The 19,451-nt window shown below is 34.9% G+C and overlaps 1 protein-coding gene across 2 annotated transcripts in view; it reads left to right on the forward strand.

Annotated features, from left to right (window-relative positions):
* Positions 1 to 4,417: 4,417 nt before the first annotated feature.
* Positions 4,418 to 19,451, forward strand: part of LOC134854322 (tripartite motif-containing protein 59-like) — a 29,453-nt gene continuing 14,419 nt past the window's right edge. Inside the window, exon 1 of one of the 2 annotated variants that reach the window (XM_063870543.1) lies at positions 4,418 to 4,815. In XM_063870543.1, coding sequence (XP_063726613.1) covers positions 4,507 to 4,815 — 309 coding nt within the window. In that variant the 5' untranslated portion in view covers positions 4,418 to 4,506. Of the gene's footprint in view, positions 4,816 to 12,774; positions 13,107 to 19,451 lie in introns of those variants that run through there. The other variant, XM_063870551.1, reaches the window with a different exon arrangement.

The following is a 19,451-nucleotide window of genomic DNA, read 5'->3' on the forward strand; positions in this document are numbered from 1 at the left end:
GAGAAAAAGGGATTGATAACATGTTAGGTATCATGGCGCTTAGTAACTTAAATTTTTTCCCACTAAGGGGAATGTTGTGATTCTTACCATTTGTTTTATTTCACTAATTACTTTAAAGTATCTTAACTGGTTAATCTTGATTTGACCTTGCCATCTTCATTCTCTCCGACGGAGAGAATGACCGCTCACTATTTAATGTTTTAACTTAGAGATTAATTCCTTTTTTAAACATATCTTATTTGTAACTAAGTAGAATTAACCGTAACAAAGGAACATTTTATCACATGCATGAAAAACTTTCAATAACTTTTCGAGATTAAAAGTTGTTACATAGTGTTTTATGGACCATCTTATTTATGAAATGGCAATAACAGAAAACAAAGAACTTACTACTTCATTTAAGAAGATCTTTGAAGGCTTAGATTCTTGTTTCTTCTTCGATTTCCCACCGCCTACCATTTTTTGCGATTTTTATTAAACTTATCAACGTCATCAATTTTACAATTTTATTGAAAAATGGCATGTGACTTCTTTTCCCCAAAAAGGTTTTATGGATAAAAATACATAATATTAGATTTCCATGGTCGGTCTCCATAAAATTCTAAAACTTAGGCATTTATTTTTGAAACGAACAATATTCCATAGAGCTTAAGAGGCAGTCAATTATTTCAGGGCTTACTTGATACTAGCAGTCTTCGGGGTCTAGGTCGAACCTTGAAACCGCTGAATTTTGTTACATTTGGTCACATCAAAAATTTGGTTTTTTTTCTTACTTGTCTTTTTGGTATTGGTCTCCCCTCCCCCTTAATACTTCACACTAACTCCCATCATTCTTACTTTTTTCACATACTACTATCTCCACTACCCACCCTTACATCTTACATAAATTTACGGCAAAAAGATGCGAAAAATATCAACGCGTGCCCTACCCTCCTAAATGCACACACACTTTTAACAACCTCTCCCACCCTAAAGATCTTTACGCCCCCGAAAAAACTTAAGGGACGTGTCAAGTAGGTGTGTGAGAGGGTACGGTAGATGAGTCGGGACAGGTCGGAGTGGCGTAAGTGAAGAGGGGGGGGGGAAGGCTTAGGGGGAAGAGGTAGGTGGGGTGGGTGGGGGTTGGTGCTATGTGGGGTTTGTTGAGGTGGGGATGGGTCGGTGGGGGCTAGGTAGGGGCTTGGTGGGTTCGGTGTTTTCTTGGGGGGTAAGTGGGGGTAGATGAGGTCTTAGGTGGGTTGTGGGTAGGCTGGTTGGCGTACGGGGGTGGGAACGTGGGGAGGGAGTTTGGTTTAGGTGTGCTGGTGAGGATAAGTGCAAAAATATGGTTTTGCAAAATTTAACTAAATATTAGTAGACTTAGAAATCGAGTAGACTGTGAGTAATGCGGAAAAAGCTGCAAATTTTATAGAAAAATGGAAAAGATTTATAGAGATTACAATCCATTATAAACCACCTTTATAGTCAATTTTCCTCTTTTCCTCTGAACAAATAGCGGATTATAGTGAATTATAATCAACTGAGTGGTCCTAAAATGTAGTTTTTTGACTACTAAAAGAAAATAAATTCAATTTTTATCCATGGAACCTCACTGCGGATTTCCCAATATAGTATTGCCATATAGATTTAAGGAAAAAAAAATAAAAGTTACAAAGTTTTGATTATTTCGGATGGCTAGCTAAAAAATTTAGATAAAAATCCAAAAAATAAAGTTATATTTTCTTGCTTTTCTCAACGCCTACCTTTTTTGTGACTGTTAATTTTGTCCAAGTCGCCAACTTTTTTAGAGCATTTGGTGAAATAACTTTTAAATTTTCAAAACTTTTCTGAGACTTTGAAGTTTTTCTTCATTTTCAAAAGTTTCGTCAATTATTTTAGTTTGCACTACTTCGTGGAAATTAAAAAGCAGTCGGAACATTCAGGGCTTTGCCTTCGTACTAGCAGTTTTGATAACACTTATTAACTATTTATAAAACTGATAACTGATTGCAATTTCAATGAATCGATACACAAAAACTGCTGTTAAAAAGGATCTAAGCCGTTTCTGTTTCTTGATTGAGTTAACTGATCTCATTGGTAAATGTTTGAAAAAATTCCCTGTTCACTACACAATAACAAATTTAAAGTATCTTAACTCAAAAAGGTAAGGAGATATTTGGTTGTTTTTGAGGAAATTTACGGAGAAAATATTTTTGCGTGGGTTGGCAATTTTGGCAACTCAAAAATTAACTGTCAAAGAACATTTTTTTATCCCAATGAAGTCTTGATTTTAGAAGGAAAAAGTCACTTTTATGCAATAGTTTTTGAAACAGTTATGGGGTTTGAAAATAGCTCTGGGCTAATTTTATGCACGCTTTGAATTAAACCAATTGCAAAAATTGGAAATATTTCACGCAATATCAGTCCAAATTGAGTTGAAGCAATTTATTTGGTGAAATGATATTCGTTTTATAACTAAAAACTAAAAGAAACAAATTGAGGAAGAATTGTTTTTTCAGAACTTTGAACAGACACGAGCAGTGCTCCTAACTGTACGTATGCGTTTTTTTGATTCATCAAAAAAGTCAATCGAGTGTGCCAATGCCCTCAGCTGAATTATGGAATCAGTCTAATCTTACAAAAAAAAACCGATAGAGATTTTTTAACTCAATCTTTATGACTTAATGCTTAAGTTTCTATAACAAATTTTTCTAAAACTAAATTGAATATCGAAACTTAAAATTGGAAGTTGTTTTTGTGTTTCTCACCTGATGCAAAAACGAAATTGTTTTTTTTTTAAAGCATAAAAATCTCAATATTTTTTGCCATCTTACAAAGATTCAAAAAAATTCAAAGGCCTATTTGTGAAACTTTCTATTGAAAAACAAAATGTTTTTACAACCAGTTCTGTACTAGTATTTATAAACCAATTATATTAGAAAAATATTCCTATAAAATATTACAAACTAACCAATCATACTCTATCACTAACACTGACATTCATTTGTAATTGCTGAAACTACTTGTAGTTTCAGCTTCAGAACAATTTGAATAAATCTTAGACTACAGTTGTTCTCCTTTTGGACAAGCTCCAAGATTAACTCGCAAATACCAGTATACACTAGATCTATTGAGACTAGGAGATGTAAGAGTAAGATTAAGATTGGTATTAGACTAAGAAGTTGCACGAATCTATCCTTCCGAAAATAAGATAGCGTGACGAACAGAGGGTGTACATTATCTGAAGTTACTCTATGAGAAAGCTACCTCTGGCTTAAACTGATTTTCTCTGAAAACAAAAATTCAAATATGACCGGTTGAAAAAAGCTAAAATTGTCCAGAAGAAACAAACAGAGCCGATTTTGGACTTTGTTCGGTGGGGAGAAATGCTATTGTACAATAATTCTGACACCCAGGTTTGATCTTTGCCGTAGTTTTTTTTTGCAATTGAGGCCTACCTTGAAACCGACCTAATTGCCTAGAAATTTTTGAGTATTTTTGAAATTGTGCTGTGAGTTTTCAATTTTCCTAAGAGTTCCAAAAGAAAATAATTTCTGGAATACATCTGAGACACAATAATTTTTAACTGTAATTTCTACTGATGTCGCCTGATATTTCCTTGTGGAGCTGTTGAAAAAAAACACATCGCGAATAGCAATTCCTTCGCATCAAAACATCACACGCTGTTGCTCAGAATCTTTGCAGGACTAAAAAAAATGAACTTCAGTAATCATCCGTGCAAAGTTTACAAACATTGTTAATTTTGCTTTTTCCAAACGGGAAGTTTTCAGAACTGATCATCTAATTGCGTTTAATTTGGCTTTTCAGAATTGTCTTTGCACGCCTGAAAAATCTCGACCTGACTGAGAGACTTCGCTCTCGCTATCTCCTCGCGCAACCGGAGTCAACCACGAATTGAACCGCGGACCTCGGCCTTGGTTGTTTCAAAAAATATGATTCACTGTTTAGTATGATGCGCTATGTTTTTCTTCTTTTTTGTATATAAAACTAAATCAGGGTCGGATCTAGGATGTTCTGAACATTTTGACAAAACGTCAAAAATGCCTTTTTTGGGCTTTTTTGGAAAATTTTGACCAAAAAGTAGCGTTTTTCGGCTCGCTCTCCCCTTTAATATTTGTGTTCATTGGCGTGTTGGTCTGCCAAAAAAGGATTTTACAAAAAAAAAAACATCTTTTGTTTGGTGAGGGGGTCGAATCCCTGATGACAGAGGAGGCGTGCTTCACAGCCCTTCCCCCTCTGAATCCGGCCTGAATCAACTGATGTCTTGTGATTTTTTCCTCATACTCCTAAGAACATGAGCAAGATTAGCGCAGTAATCAGTCCATATTTTTTGAATAAAATAAAATTCAATTGTAAATTTTGTTATTTGCACTGAAGCTGCTGAATGTATTACCAATATAAGAAAAAGACATAGTCATAATAAAATCACCAATATAAAAAAGACATAGTCATAATAAAGTTGATTCATCGGTTAAACTGCTTTCGTGTTCATAGTTTGGCTTAAACATGGCGTTTGAAGGCAATGACGCCATCATGTGTTCAATATGTTATGAGACACTTGAACAGCCTCGAATGTTCCGATGTGGACACAACTTCTGCGGGTCTCCGAGGGGGTGTGTGAGAGGCCTTATTAAAATGAGAACAACCGAAGATAGTGATGATGATGAAGATGATGATGATAGCGACAACAGCGGCGGAGTTAGGTCAGAAAGACGAAGACGTTTAAGGTGTCCCTACTGCAACCAAGACTGCGGAATTAAAAACCCGCGAGAGGAGGACTTCGCATTGAACACAGACCTTATGGAGGCTATAAAGGTAAGATAAAAACGCTAATTAGTTTGCTCTTCGCGCAGAATGCGACTAACTTTTCGACTTTGTCGGCCGCGGAAATGTTGATTCCGCGACCGAAAATCCATAGTCTGGACAGGGTTTTAAAGTGCGGAAATGTTGATTCCGCGACCGAAAATCCATAGTCTGGACAGGGTTTTAAAGTCGGTCGCGATGGTAAAAAAAATAGTCGCGGTGGTCAAAAACATAGTCGCCGCGGTCAAAAAATTAGACACTGCGGTCGAAAAATAAGTCGCGGCGGTCGAAAAATAAGTCGCGGCATGGGCGAAAAATTAGTCGCGGCGGTCGAAAATTTAGTCGCGGCATGGGCGAAAAATTAGTCGCCGCGGCGGTCAAAAAATTATTCCGCTACTATGATAGCCCTTTTTTTAAAAATTCCGTTCACTCTAGACTGATTTTTTTTACTCTGGGACGTTTTCCTTGTCAAAAATTCACGTGGCACCGCCAAAGCCGATGTTGTAATTTCATGATTGGGCGGTCACGACCGAACTTTGCATTTCCAGTCTGTCGCGGTAAAAATCGGGTAGTTCCAGACTACAGCGGCCAAAATTCGTTTTTTTTTTCAGACTTTGCAGACAGAGGAGATGCGTCCACGATCGGCGCGGTTGAAAAAACAAACAAAGCGACTAGCAATATCATAAGAAAATTACCTGCGACCGGCACGACTTTTGCGACAGTTGGATTTTTTCGTTGCAAGAAATTTTAAATTTTATGTTTAGATAAGCAACTCAGTTTTTAAAGACTATTTGACATTTTGCTACACAGCTAAACAATACTGCTTTAATATATCCAACTATTGCCTCTGAATAAATAATTGTATTTAAATTATGTTCTTTATGTTTTGACTTTTGATACGAAAGTAACGGAATTTTTGTGCTCGGGTTGGGTTTTTTTTTCTTCAGACAAATTTCGACTTATTAACTAGCGATTTTTGATGGTTTTTTTATATCGTTAGAAAGGTATTGTTGTCCTGAGCTTAAATTTGAAAAGATATTTCACTTGTGATCATTTTTTGTAAATCTATGGTGGTTTAAAGAATGAAATTTTGGCCATCTTGGGACAATTAACGCAATATAATTCGCGCGTTTATTGCGTAAGCGGAGATTTAATCCGTTCTAGAAATCGTTCCAAATTAGTTAACATAAGTTTATTTGCCATAATTAATTGTTACTATTAGCGAAATCTATTGTTTTGTGTTTTATATGGCGTGTGGGGTGATGATTTTTAGAAAAAATTTCAAATTTCAGAAAAAAAAATATTTCAATTTGTTCCATTAAATTCAATTTTTTTAATGTTATTACTGCTCCATAAACCTTAAAAAGCAGTAGGAACATTCAATGCTTTGCCTTGATACGAGCAGTCTTGTTTACTTTTAGAGCAGCTTTTGTCAGAGAATGCAACTCTTGCATGACTTACCACATACCATTTTTGTCAGATGGATCACTCCAAGGCCTTGGGATAAAAAGCTTCTCGCGGTGGTTTCTTTCCAAAAATTTTATTTAAACAAAAAATCAACTGTGAAACAGATTTACCTGTAATTGTTTTTCAAACTTACGCACAAAAAGCTATAGTCGAATAAAACGAAAAATGACATTATTATTTATATAAAACGAGCATAACAAAACTCATAAAAAACTAATTTTAATCGAATTAAATTGTTTCAAGCAGAATGGGATGTCTGCCTAAGTTGATGCTGTCTATTTAAAAAAATTTATTCCATAGCGGTCATTGTTCCATTAGTTAAAATAGTTTAATGTTTTTTAATAAAATTGTTCATTATCTTCATAGAGTTATTTTAATGTGTCGACTTAAATTTCAAAAGTAAGTCGACAGCGGACATTGTTGGAGCACTGTTAAAAGTCGAGAGTTGTTAATGATCAACCCCAACAATTGATACAGCTCGCAATTCAACAGCTGAATTGATACAGGCAACCCCAACAGTCGCAAAAATAACAAGATTGCTCGTATCAGGGCGAAACCTTGAATGTTCCGACGGCCTTTCAAGGTCTATGGAGCAGTAAAAACATTTTTATATGTAATAGAGAAAAATTTTTCTAAAAAATTTGAGATTTTTTGTGAACACATCCCCACACGACTTAAAAAGTACAAATGATAGAATTTGCTCCTATTAACAAATAAATTATGGCATATAATCTTCCTTGAAGCAATTTGGAACGATTTTTGAGAAGGATTAAACCTCGTTCACCCGTTAATAGCGCGGTAATTGTCCCAAATTGGCCAAAATGGCAATCTTCAAACCCCCATAATTTTACGAAAAATAATCACATGTGAAATATTTTTTCAAAAATAAACTTAGGACAACAATAGCTTTCAAATGATATATGAATATTTTGCGGGCCTAGATGTCGGTAACGTTTCTCATTATTTTTGAAAAAATTGATTTTTGATTGGTTGTGGAAATGTTAAGTCTTCAAACCGTCGTGAAGAATCGTGGCTTTTGTCAATATATGAACGCATTTTTTGTTTTGTGTTCATTTTTGACAAAAATTTTTATATCATTAGAAAGGTTTGTTGTCCTGAGCTTAAACTTAAAAAGATATTTATTTTTTGACTATTTTTTGTAAAGTTATGAGGGTTTAAAGATTGGCATTTTGGTCAATTTGGATAACTAACGCGCGATATGTTTCGCGTTTAACGCGTAAGCGGACATTTAATCCGTTCTAAAAATAGTTCCAAATTAGTTAACATAAGTTTATTTGCCATAATTAATTGTTACTTTTAGAGAAATCTATTGTTTTGTGTTTTATATGGCGTGTGGGGTGATGATTTTTAGAAAAAATTTCAAATTTCAGAAAAAAAAATTCATTTTGTTTTATTACTTTCAACTTTTTGTTATTACTGCTCCATAAACCTTAAAAGGTATTAGGAAAATTCAGGGCAGTCTTGTTTACTTTTGGAGCAGCTTTTGTCAGAGAATGCAGCTCTTGCATGACTTACCACAAACCATTAGTGTCAGATGGATCACTTCAAGGCCTTGGACGAAAGGCTTCTCGCGGTGGTTTCTTGCCAAAAACTATATTCAAACAAAATTTAAAATCTCATTTTTTCTACAAAATGTCAACAAAAATCAACTATGAAGCAAATGTACCTTGTAATTGATTTTCAAATTTACGCACAAAAACTGATAGTCGAATAATACGAAAAATGACCTTATAATTTATATAAAACGAGCATAACAAAACTCGTAAAAACTAATTTCCATCGATTTAAATTGTTTCAACCTGAATGGAATGTCTGCGAAAGTTGAAGCTGTTTAATTAGAAAAATTGATTTCATAGCGGCCCTTGTTTCATTCTTAAAGTAAGCTTAAAGTTTTAAAATCAAGTGATTCATAATCTTTATAAAGTTATTTTAATATGTCGACTTTTATTTTAAAAGTAAATCGACAGCGGACATTGTTCAAGAACTGTTAAAAATCGAGAGTTTTTAATGATCAAACACGACAGTTGATACAGCTCAAATTTCAACAGCTCAATTGATGCAGGCAACCCCAACAGTCGGAAAAATAACAAGACTGCTCGTATCAAGGCGAATCCCTGAATGTTTCGACTGCCTTTCAAGGTCTATGGAGCAGTAATAACAAAGAAAAATTAATTGAAATAAAAATAATTAATAATTTTTTTTGTAAAAAAATTGAGTTTTTTTGTGAACACATCCACCCACCCGCCATATCAAGTACAATTGATAGATTTTGCTCCTATTAACAAATTAATTGTGGCATATAACTTTCCTTGAGGCAATTTGGCACTTTTTTAAGACGCATTAAATCTTGCTTACGCGTTCATAGCGCGTTAATTGTCACAAATCGGCCAAAATGGCCAAAATGGCAATCTTTCAACCCCCATAATTTTACGGAAAATAATCTCATGTGAAATATTTTTCAAGTTTAAGCTTAGGACAACAATAGCTTTCGAATGAACCAAAAAAATTCTGTCAAAAAAGCCTAGTTAAAAATTCGAAGTTTGTCTGAAGATAAAAAACCCACCCCGAGCACAAAAATTCCGTTACTTTCGTATCGAAAGTCGGAACAACAATCTCCTTCTTGTTAAGCAGATCTATCGACTCATGTTTGTCGCAAAATAATAAAAAGCTAAAATTTAGCGAAACTGTATATTATTTAAGCAGTTTTAATTTTTTCACTTTAGTCAAAGTTGAGACCATTTTTAGTGTTTAATAAATTGTTATTGTTCCGACTTTCGATACGAAAATAACGAAATACTTGTGCTCGGGTTATGTTTTTTTCTTCAGACAAATTTCGACTTCTTAACTAGCCATTTTTGACGGCATTTTTTTATATCATTCGAAAGATATTGTTGTCCTGAGCTTGAATTTGAAAAAATAATTCACCTGTGATTTTTTTTTGTTGAGTTATGGGCGTTTAAAGATCGCCATTTTGTCCAACTTGGAACAGTTAAAGCGCGATGTATTTCGCGCTATTAACGCGTAAGCGGAGATTTAATCTGTCTGAGAAATTGTTCCAATTTGGTTGAATGAAGCTTATTTGCCATGATAAGTTTGTTAGCGGAAAGCGGAATGTATTCTTTCGGACTTTGTATGGAGTTTTATTTATCTATCACTTGTCACAAATTGGTTTTTTTTCTGCAGACAAATTTCGACTTTTTAACTAGCCATTTTTGCCGAATTTTTTAAATATCATTAGAAAGGTTTTGTTATCCTGAGCTTAAACTTGAAAAGGTATTTTACTTTTGATTGTTTTTTGTAAAGTTATGAGGGTTTAAAGATTGGCATTTTGGTCAATTTGGGACGATTAACGCGCGATATGTTTCGCGTTTAACGCGTAAGCGGAGATTTAATCCGTTCTAGAAATCGTTCCAAGTTGGTTGAAGTAAGCTTATTTGCCATAATTGATTGTTACTAGCAGCAAAATCTATTCTTCTGTTTTTTATTTGGCGTGTGGGGGATGATTTTCATAAAAACTTCAAATTTCAGAAAAAAAATCATTTTGCTTTATTACTCTCAACTTTTTTGTGATTACTGCTCCATAAACCTTAAAAGGAATTAGGAAAATTCAGGGCAGTCTTGTTTACTTTTGGAGCAGCTTTTGTCAGCGAATGCATCTCTTGCAAAACTTACCACAAACCATTAGTGTCAGATGGATCACTTCGAGGTCTTGGGACGAAAGGCTTCTCGCGGTGGTTTCTTGCCAAAAACTATATTTAAACAAAATTTAAAATCTCCTTGCGTTTATTTCATTGTTCCTGTTCGAAATTTGAGCAGCGCAATTAAATAATTTCTTGGTGATGGGGTATAAAGGAAAAGACCCGCAAACTATAAAACCTTTCATTGTTCCGACTTTCGATTCGAAAATAACGAAATACTTGTGCTCGGGTTGGGTTTTTTCTTCAGACAAATTTCGACTTCTTAACTAGCCATTTTTGACGGCATTTTTTATATCATTCGAAAGATATTGTTGTCCTGAGCTTGAATTTGAAAAGATAATTCACCTGTGATCTTTTTTCGTTGAGTTATGGGCGTTTAAAGATCGCCATTTTGGCCAACTTGGAACAGTAAACGCGCGATATATTTCGCGCTATTAACGCGTAAGCGCAGATTTAATCCGTCTTAGAAACAGCTCCAATTTGGTTGATGAAGCTTATTTACCATAATTGATTTGTTACAAGAAGCGGAATGTATTCTTTCGGACTTTGTATGGAGTGTGGGGGGGGGGGGATGAATTTTATAAAAAGTTTCACTTTGTTTTGTTATATTTAATTTTTTATGTTAATACTGCTCCATAAACCTTAAAAGGCAGACGGAACATTCAGGGCTTCGTCCTGATACGAGCAGTCTTGTTTCCTTAGTTTTTGAAACTTGCAGCTAGCTCATTGCGTTCTCAACTATCACTATTTTAAAACTGCTATTAACGCATCTCGGACATCTGATGGAGATCATATGTAAAGCTTCCATGTCCACAACTATCCCGCATCCTGTTTCAAGCGTTAAAAATTGATTTCATTATGATTTCAGTACCAGGCACAAATTCAGTCCTCACAAAAATTTTTAAAAAAAGTTAATTTCAATGAATTAATAATCGATTTCAATCTCTCTTTCTAAAATTAAATCATTTATACTACTTCTAAATCGTTTATGATCGAACACCAACCCATCTATTTTTCGATGTGAATATAACCAATTATGATCAATTATTTTTGCTTTTTCTAAATTCTAATTCATGTTTTTTGCCCAAAAAGTATATTATAATCCGTGTATGTACAAAACAGTCCCATACAAAACAGTCCAATTCAAAACAGTCCGGAAAAGTATCAAAACGAACGAAAAAACAGTTCGATACAAAACAGTCCGAAAAACAGTCCCAATTAATAATTGTTTTAACAAGCCGGCAGGCCGAGAACTGTCCTTTGTTCAACACGCATAATGAACAAAATAGTGACCACCGCAGTCGCGCCAACGTGTTGCGAGCTTGCCAACAGAGGGTATGACTTAATACGAAATTTAGAGCCGGTTATCGCTGCGAAGCGGCGACGCGCGCGCAGCGTGCCCACCGGCGACCTTAAACCGGACTGTTTTGTATTGGACTTTTTTTCCTCCATTACATGAGTTTTGGGACTATTTTGTATTGGACATGTTTTGTATGGGACTGTTTTGTATATGCACCTTATAATCGATTATAATCATTTATAATCCTTTTTTGCCAATTTGTCTCAGACCTTGCATCTGAATTGCTTCTAGTTTTTGCTTTTGGCCTATATAAGCAATGAAAAAATTGTTTTAAATGTTTTCAAGTCAATTCAAACTTATTAACTTTTTGTTGTTCATTTCTTCTATCCATTAGAAATGTTTCATCTTTCACTAACGCTTTTTAACTATCAAAATATCAGCACAACGCTTTTGTTTCATAATTTGTATGAAAGAAATTACTAAAGTATTTTTTCTAAAATGTTTGCAGTTTTTTTTTGTTGATGACTTTACTTACCCAAAATTAGATTTAAAAGCAAAACTTCAAACTGGTCTTTTCTTGACATTGAGCATAATTTTTGATAAGCTTTAATATTGTTTGAGTCCCGACTGAAAGGTCGTTGATGTAATGATTATTTATAATGCTGAGCTCGGGTCGAGAAAAAAAAACAGCCGAAGACATTATTCCTCTTCATATTCTGTGGACGGAGCAACACTTGCATGTTTGCCAGGAAATACTCATGGGTGGGATGAGACTGCTTTTTCTTAAGGAGAATTCACCTAGTATTTTTAAAAGTGTTTTCAAAGAAGAACGTTTTTTGCTTCACTGAACTTTTGAGATATCGCCCATTTTCCCCGAGGTGTTCAACTCATGATTCGACCCTGTTCGACCCATGATTCGAAACATGATTCAATTTTGTTAGTCTGTAGACTTCGTTCGAACGTCTTCATTTACGACAAAAATTGGACAACGTTCGACCGTTTTGGTCGAATCTTGAGTCGAAAACCTCAGCCCGGGTAAAATGGGCGATATCTCCAAAGCTCCAGTAATCCCTTGGATAAAGTATCAGTTGTTTCTTATTGGAAAAAACGTTGATGAAAAGTAATAGTAGATTTCTTTTTGATATAAAAAAATATATCAAAATACGCCAGAATTAAGTTTTTCTTATGATTTCAGTCATTAACATTTTTTTTCTTAAGATAAGACGGAAAATTAAAATTTATTCAAAATTCAAAACTAGCAACTGCCAGCATTGGTTATATGCTTAGATAAAGCAATTTTTAGCTGTAGCTAGATTTTTCAAAGATGACTATAGATGTTTTCACTCTTGATTACTTGTAAGTTTAAGTTTCTTTCAACAAAATAAGACCAAAGTTTATAATAAAAAAACTCTAAAGCTGTCGCTTAACAGTTTTGAGCCACGAACGTTTGGTTGATCTTTTCTTCTAGTAGCTGGTTATATTTTTTTGCTGCTAAAAACTTGTGTTCACGTAGCAGCTTGACAACACCATATGTACAGTCGTTACTTTGCTTTTGATTTGGTTACTTCGAGTGAAGAATGGCTAGCATTGAGAATAAAGACTTATCATGCTCTATATGTTATAATGTATTTGAAAACCCACGCTCGTTTCCATGTGGACATAGTTTCTGTGGGACTCCGAGACCATGCGTAAAAAGATTAATCAGTTCAAGACAAAACCCCCTACTCGAGTGCCCATATTGCAAAAGGCCAGTTCAAAAAGAAAACCCCACCGAAGAGGACTTTCCACTGAATGAAGACCTCATAGAAGTTATAAAGGTCAGTAAAAACGAATCACCTCCGACCGCATGATTCGATTCTGTTCCACTCTTGATTCTACCATTTTCTACCCATAATTCAAAACTCTTCAACCAAGAAACACTTAAATCAACCGTCTTAATTGTAAACAAAAGCCGTAAAATATTTGACTATTATGGTCGAAACATGAGTCGAGCACCTCAGTTCGGACGTGAGCTGAACTGAAAAAAATTCATTTCACAATAATGAAAACAATTTTTAAAATAGTGTATATTTAGAGGCTGTTTCTCTAAGTTCGATCTCTCTCTCTCTCTCTCTCTCTCTCTATTTTCTTTCTGTCTCTCTCTCTCTCTCTCTCTCTCTCTCTCACTCTTACCGACACCGCAAAATGGTCCCTTGGTCACTGAATTCAGCGGAGTGATCGAGATTTAGTACTATCCACAATCCCGAAAGGGTTAATTTGGTGGCAATTATTCTGCACAGTGTTATGTCGCTTGCACTTTGTACTGCTCTTAAGGCAGTATCGATCGCACTTATATCGCAAAAATTTCTAATTGTATTTAAGTTCAGATAAATGTAAGAAAACTGGAAGATCTGAGTGGAGAGAAAATAACCTAATAAACTATTCAAAAGGAAACGGTCCCTGATCAATCAAAACCATTGCTATTTTACAATTCAACTTCCTGTTACTATTCACTTACTCACAAGTGTCGAACTAATCACTAACTAACAACGAGAACCCAACTATGCTCACTTTTAGCTAGTTGTGTTTTCCTTCTGATGAGAACCAACTACAATCTAACTCAGTACCCGTAACTTTTTGGTCAAGTGGAGTTTTAGTTATAACTATAGTTAGTTATGGCCATACTTAGAAGTCATGACATTTAGTTTCGTACCCCATACATAACATCCTAACTGAGTTCATCCACTGACGACACTAGTCCTAAGTTCCAGTTCACAATAGCTATCGCCAACTAGTTTGCGCAAATCTTAGGTAAATAATATTTTCACCTCTAAATCAGGCTATTTTTAGTTATACAATATCCCAAGGACTTTATTTATTTACCTCTTTATAGTTCCGAGCGCCCGGCAGTATGAGAAGGCCTTTTCATAGGTAGCTAAGTCAATATCCAGTCCATTTTCTCATGCTACGCTTTTTTTTTACCAATTTCCCCTGAGACTTCTTTTCAGCCTTATTGAGTTTCTAATATTAGCTCATTCGCCAAGCTAAGCTGAACCCAATGTTCGCCAAGCCCACTTTAATTAGTTACTCTATTTCAATATTACAATGTAAAAACTATATCCCTTTCAAATTCTGTATCAGTTCCCAAAAAAAAATTTACCTCCCATTGAAAAATCAAGTGACTCATTCCAACTTTAAAGGGTTGGGGCAGGGGAATGCGCCATTTTTTGGTAATAATTTTGGACTTTCTATATAGTTCTGGTCATAAGCGCCAAAGGTCATTCTAAATTAACCCCGAGTCGTCCGATGTCAGTCTTCCATATCAGGGTTTGAAAGCCCTTAAGGGCCCTATCTACCATGTTTCGTTCGTACCCCATAAATAATGTTCAAGTAACCTAACTTTTAAGCTCTATTTTCACGTTTCACGGGGAAACTTTTTAAAACTCGCTAGGAATCGTTGAAGGAGTTTTTTTGCAGCCTTAAAATTGCAATTTTGAGTAAATTGACTATTTCCGGTCTAAGGGGGGGGGCTTTCTCCCAAGTGCTAATAACTTCCGATCCAACAGCATCATTTGGCTCTTTTTATGACACCGGATGTGCTTTATCACTACCCGACATATCCCAAAGTTTTGGCTCCCTGTACTCAGTGGCGCCCGATAGGCGACTTCCGGAAAATGGGGTGAGACTAATTGCTTAGGGCATAACACCCAAATTAGGGGTCTGGGAATCTATACTTTAGCTTCAATCAACAGTTATTTAACAGACTACATTTTGATTCCAGTGCAACTGCTAGTTACCGAGTTCTAAATTGTATTTAGTGCCGACAATTTTTATCAAATTAAGATTCATGGTTAATACATTGCTCTCAGCTGACAAGGACAAGAAATCGAAAGAATTTTCATATTTCTATCCAAAACTTGGTTTTGATGGGCCAAAAAAATATAAAAACTGTAGAATTTAGCGGGTAAGCCCCGAAAGTATCTCAAATTAATTTTCTTGAATGGTGTTTAAACTATAAGGCGTTTCCCGGAAATTCGAACTCGTCGGAAACGAATGGCACTGTTAGTTTATCAGTTCTAAGTATAAAATGAAATGAAAGATTCAATAAAATTCTAGCATTTTTTCCTTAAATCACGTGAATTTCTTAACACCAATTTGTCACTTATGAAAAACTTTCAGACATTGTTCAAAACCTATATGCCATTTAGCGGATGCGAAACAAAAAAAATCATTTCGGATTTTCCATTTTTCTATTCGAAAAAAAAAACTGCAAACAAAATACGCAACCGAAAGACTGTCTTAAGTACATGGTAAATCAATTTGCGTCTAAATTGAAAATTTTCCATCTAAAAATGTTCACCATTTCAACACTTCCAGACAGGTCAAATAACTTCAAGATCAGATAGTTCACGAGTCAAAAACAGCAACATCAGTCAAAAAACAAGATTTGAGAAAATGTGCGTAAAAAATTCAAAAATGTGCATAGAAAATGTACGTAGAAGCTTGCGGCGTTTTATATTCGAAAAAGTTTTAAATGACGCAATGAGAACTGCAATTAAAATGCCAATTTTTTGCAGCAATTTTTTTGGTGTTAAAAGGGCAGCTGGAAAAATATTAGCCTCTATTTCACATTGGCTCTGTTGGTTTCATCAAAAAAACTTATCATTGGTGTAGATCTGCAAAAAACATAAAAACTACAAAACATGGCCCTGCGAAGATTATTTCCGAAAAGATTTGATACCTTCTCAGTAAACCTTTTTTAAAGAATCCAAGTGGTAGTTAGACACCTGATGCAAAAACTCACTGGATACGGAAAAAACTAATTTGAAGAATACCCTCAAGAATAATTCCTTTTTATTACATAGGTTAACGCTGATGAAAAGTTGTTATCGGCAGCTGGAGAAAAAACTGTGCAGTTTTTCAGCGATGAATTCGCGATGTGTGCTCGATGAATCAGCACTCAGAACACCAGTTTTTTAAATCATATAATCAAGAAAAAAGTAGGATAATTTTTTTCACATTTCTTTCTGGTATCGAGATTGTACTGATTATTATGAGTTTAAGTCCGGGGTGGCTCACTCAGAGAGTAATTGCAGATAAGGTACACCCTCTGTTTGTCACCCTATCTTATTTTCGGCCGGATAGATTCGTCTATAGATAGAACTTTTTAGTCTAATACCGATCTTAATCTTAATTTTATATCTCCTAGTCTTAATAGATCTAGTGTATGCTGGCTTTTGCGAAGCTTGATATCGAAAAATTTTCTCGGAAGAGCAACTGTTTGCTAAGGTAATTTTAATCTGTTCTGACTGAAACTACAAATATTTTCAGCCTTAAAAATTATTGTAAGTGTTAGTTATGGATCATGATTGGTTAGTTCTATGTATTTTACAGAGATAATTTATCAAGAATGTAATAGAAAAAAATAAATACTTGTTTTAAACTGATTCCAATTTGAAATTTTCAAAAATATTCATTGAAAAAAAAAACGAAGTCTCTAATTAAAAATTAACTAAAGTTTGTGTGTTCTAAAACTCATCAATAATTTTTTTCATTCAACAGTAAAACAAAGAGAGAAACAGTGACCGAAAACGTCCAGTATTTTTTTATATAGGTGTGAAATTGTTCTGACTTGGGATTATGCCGTCTCAACTGACAATTGTTGATTAAGCTTTCCTTCTCTACTTCCAGATAAGTTTCATAGACTTTGGTAGGTTTTTTACCATTTCAAAAACTGAATATCATGCCGTATCAAACCAGGGGCGGATTAAGGGGCGGCGGGTTTGGACGCCCCTCCCCCTTAGAGAATCGACGTCCTGCCGACCCAAAGGGTCCCCCTTCGTACTATTTTGAGATATCCATTTTTGGCGACTTACCCTAAAAATTTTGTAAAGGCGCCTTTGCGTCAATATGTAATAATTTTGAAGGGAAAGCGCGCGCCAAAAAAAAACAGATTTTTTGGTCAAAATTTTACAAAAAGTGCCTAAAAACGTCTTTTTTTGGCTTTTTTGAAAAATTCATATGCGGCGCAGAAAATTTGGTCAACATTTCTTGACCAAATGATCTTTTTTGAAAATCCGCCCCCCCCCCCTTGAGAAAATCCTAGATCCGCCCCTGGTTCAAACTCCAGGCTTTAGGTAAACAGCGGGCATCAAATACTTCTATAATCTCTATATATTTTTGGCTGTTTGTAGTCTCGAAAATTTAAACTTCCAAGTAGAATTCGCGGAATCGGAGTACGCCTCAGACCGCTGTGATAAATTACGCTTTCATTTGCATTGCCAATGAAGAACGTGATTTCTACATAACTGGATCAGATACCCGTCGGTTATAAAAAGCGGAAACTGTAAGTCAGGGAATTGTTATCCGTCTTTTCATGAGTTATTTTTTGGCGATTTCGGACTCATTCATGGACGGATTGTTTTTTTAGAATCTCACTTTGGGTAATTATTAACATATGCCTCTAAGAAACCATTCGAATATTGCTGGTCGAATTCTAATTTTTTTGCCTATCGTTCGAAAGGATGGTAGCTTAAGGCCTACTATGCTTATTGCTTGTTAAATGACGTATACTACACTCAACTTAGAAACATAAACAAAAAAACATAGAGTCTCTAGGCTGAGAAAAATAGCATTTCTCCGTCAACGAGTTGAAGATGACGTCTAATGATGCTTTTCTTACGTCCACTTCAATCTAAGGACACTTTTTTTGTTCAATATAACTTATGAATACCGTCAGCGATGAATTAGCGATGTGTGCTCGATGAATCATCACTCAGAACCTCAATTTTTTATAAATCAATAATCAAGAAAAAAGTAGGATATTTTTTTCATATTTCAATCTGGTATCAAGATTGTACTGATTAGTATGAGTTTAAGTCTGGGGTGGCTCACTCAGAGAGTAATTGCAGATAAAGAACACCCTCTGTTTGTCACCCTATCTTATTTTCGGCCGGATAGATTCGTCTATAGATAGAACTTTTTAGTCTAATACCGATCTTAATCTAAATTTTATATCTCTTAATTTTAATAGATCTAGTGTATACTGGCTTTTGCGAAGCTTGATATCAAAAAATGTTCTCGGAAGAGTAACTGATTGCTAAGGTAATTTTAATCTGTTCTGACTGAAACTACAAAAATTTTCAGCTTTAAAAATTATTGTAAGTGTTAGTTATGGATCATGGTTGGTTAGTTCTATGTAATTCACAGAGATAGTTTGTCAAGAATGTAAAAAAATAAAATAAATAATTGTTTTGAACTGATTCCAATTTGCTTTTGCCAGTGAATTATGAGTCTTGTTTTATAAATTTTTATTTTTCGACACAATGTTGATTTCAATTAAGTTTTTGTTTGCACTATTTTTTAAAATTTTAATACTAAGGTTCAAAAACTGAAATTTTCAAAAATATTTTTTGAAAAGAAAACGTAAAAAATCGAAGTCTCTAATAAAAAATTAACTAAAATTTGTATGTTCTAACACTCATCAATAATTTTTTTCCATCAACAGTAAAACAGAGAGAGAAACAGTGACCGAAACCGACCAGTAATTTTTTATATAAGCGTGAAATTGTTCTGACTTGGGATTACAACGTCTCAACTGACAATTGTTGATTGAGGTTTCCTTCTCTACTTCCAGATAAGTTTCATAGACCAAAAATTTGCTAGGTTTTTTATTATTTCAAAAACTGAATATCATGCCCTGCAAAAACGGTTTTTGTCTGGCAGGAGATATTGCATGCCGCTCCAACTTTTAGCATAGTTCAAACCAGGGGCGGATTTAGGGGCGGCGGGTTTGGACGCCCCTCCCCTTCAGAGATTCGACCTCCTGCCGACCCAAAGGGTCCCCCTTCGTACTATTTTGAGATATCCATTTTTGGCGACTTAACATAAAATTTTTGTAAAAGCGCCTTTGGCGCCAGTATGTAATAAATTTGAAGGTAAAGCGCGCGCCAAAAAAAAAACAGATTTTTTGGTCAAAATTTTATAAAAAGTGCCTAAAAACGCCTTTTTTTTGGCTTATTTGAAAAATTCACTCGCGGCGCAGAAAATTTTGTCAACATTTCTTGACCAAATGATCTTTTTTGAAAATCCGCCCCCCCCCCCCCCTTGAGAAAATCCTAGATCGGCCCCTGGTTCAAACTCCAGGCTTTAGGTAAACAGCGGGCATCAAACACTTCTATAAT

Source organism: Symsagittifera roscoffensis, chromosome 1 (genome assembly GCF_963678635.1).
Source record: "Symsagittifera roscoffensis chromosome 1, txSymRosc1.1, whole genome shotgun sequence".
NCBI classification, from domain to species: domain Eukaryota; kingdom Metazoa; phylum Xenacoelomorpha; order Acoela; family Convolutidae; genus Symsagittifera; species Symsagittifera roscoffensis.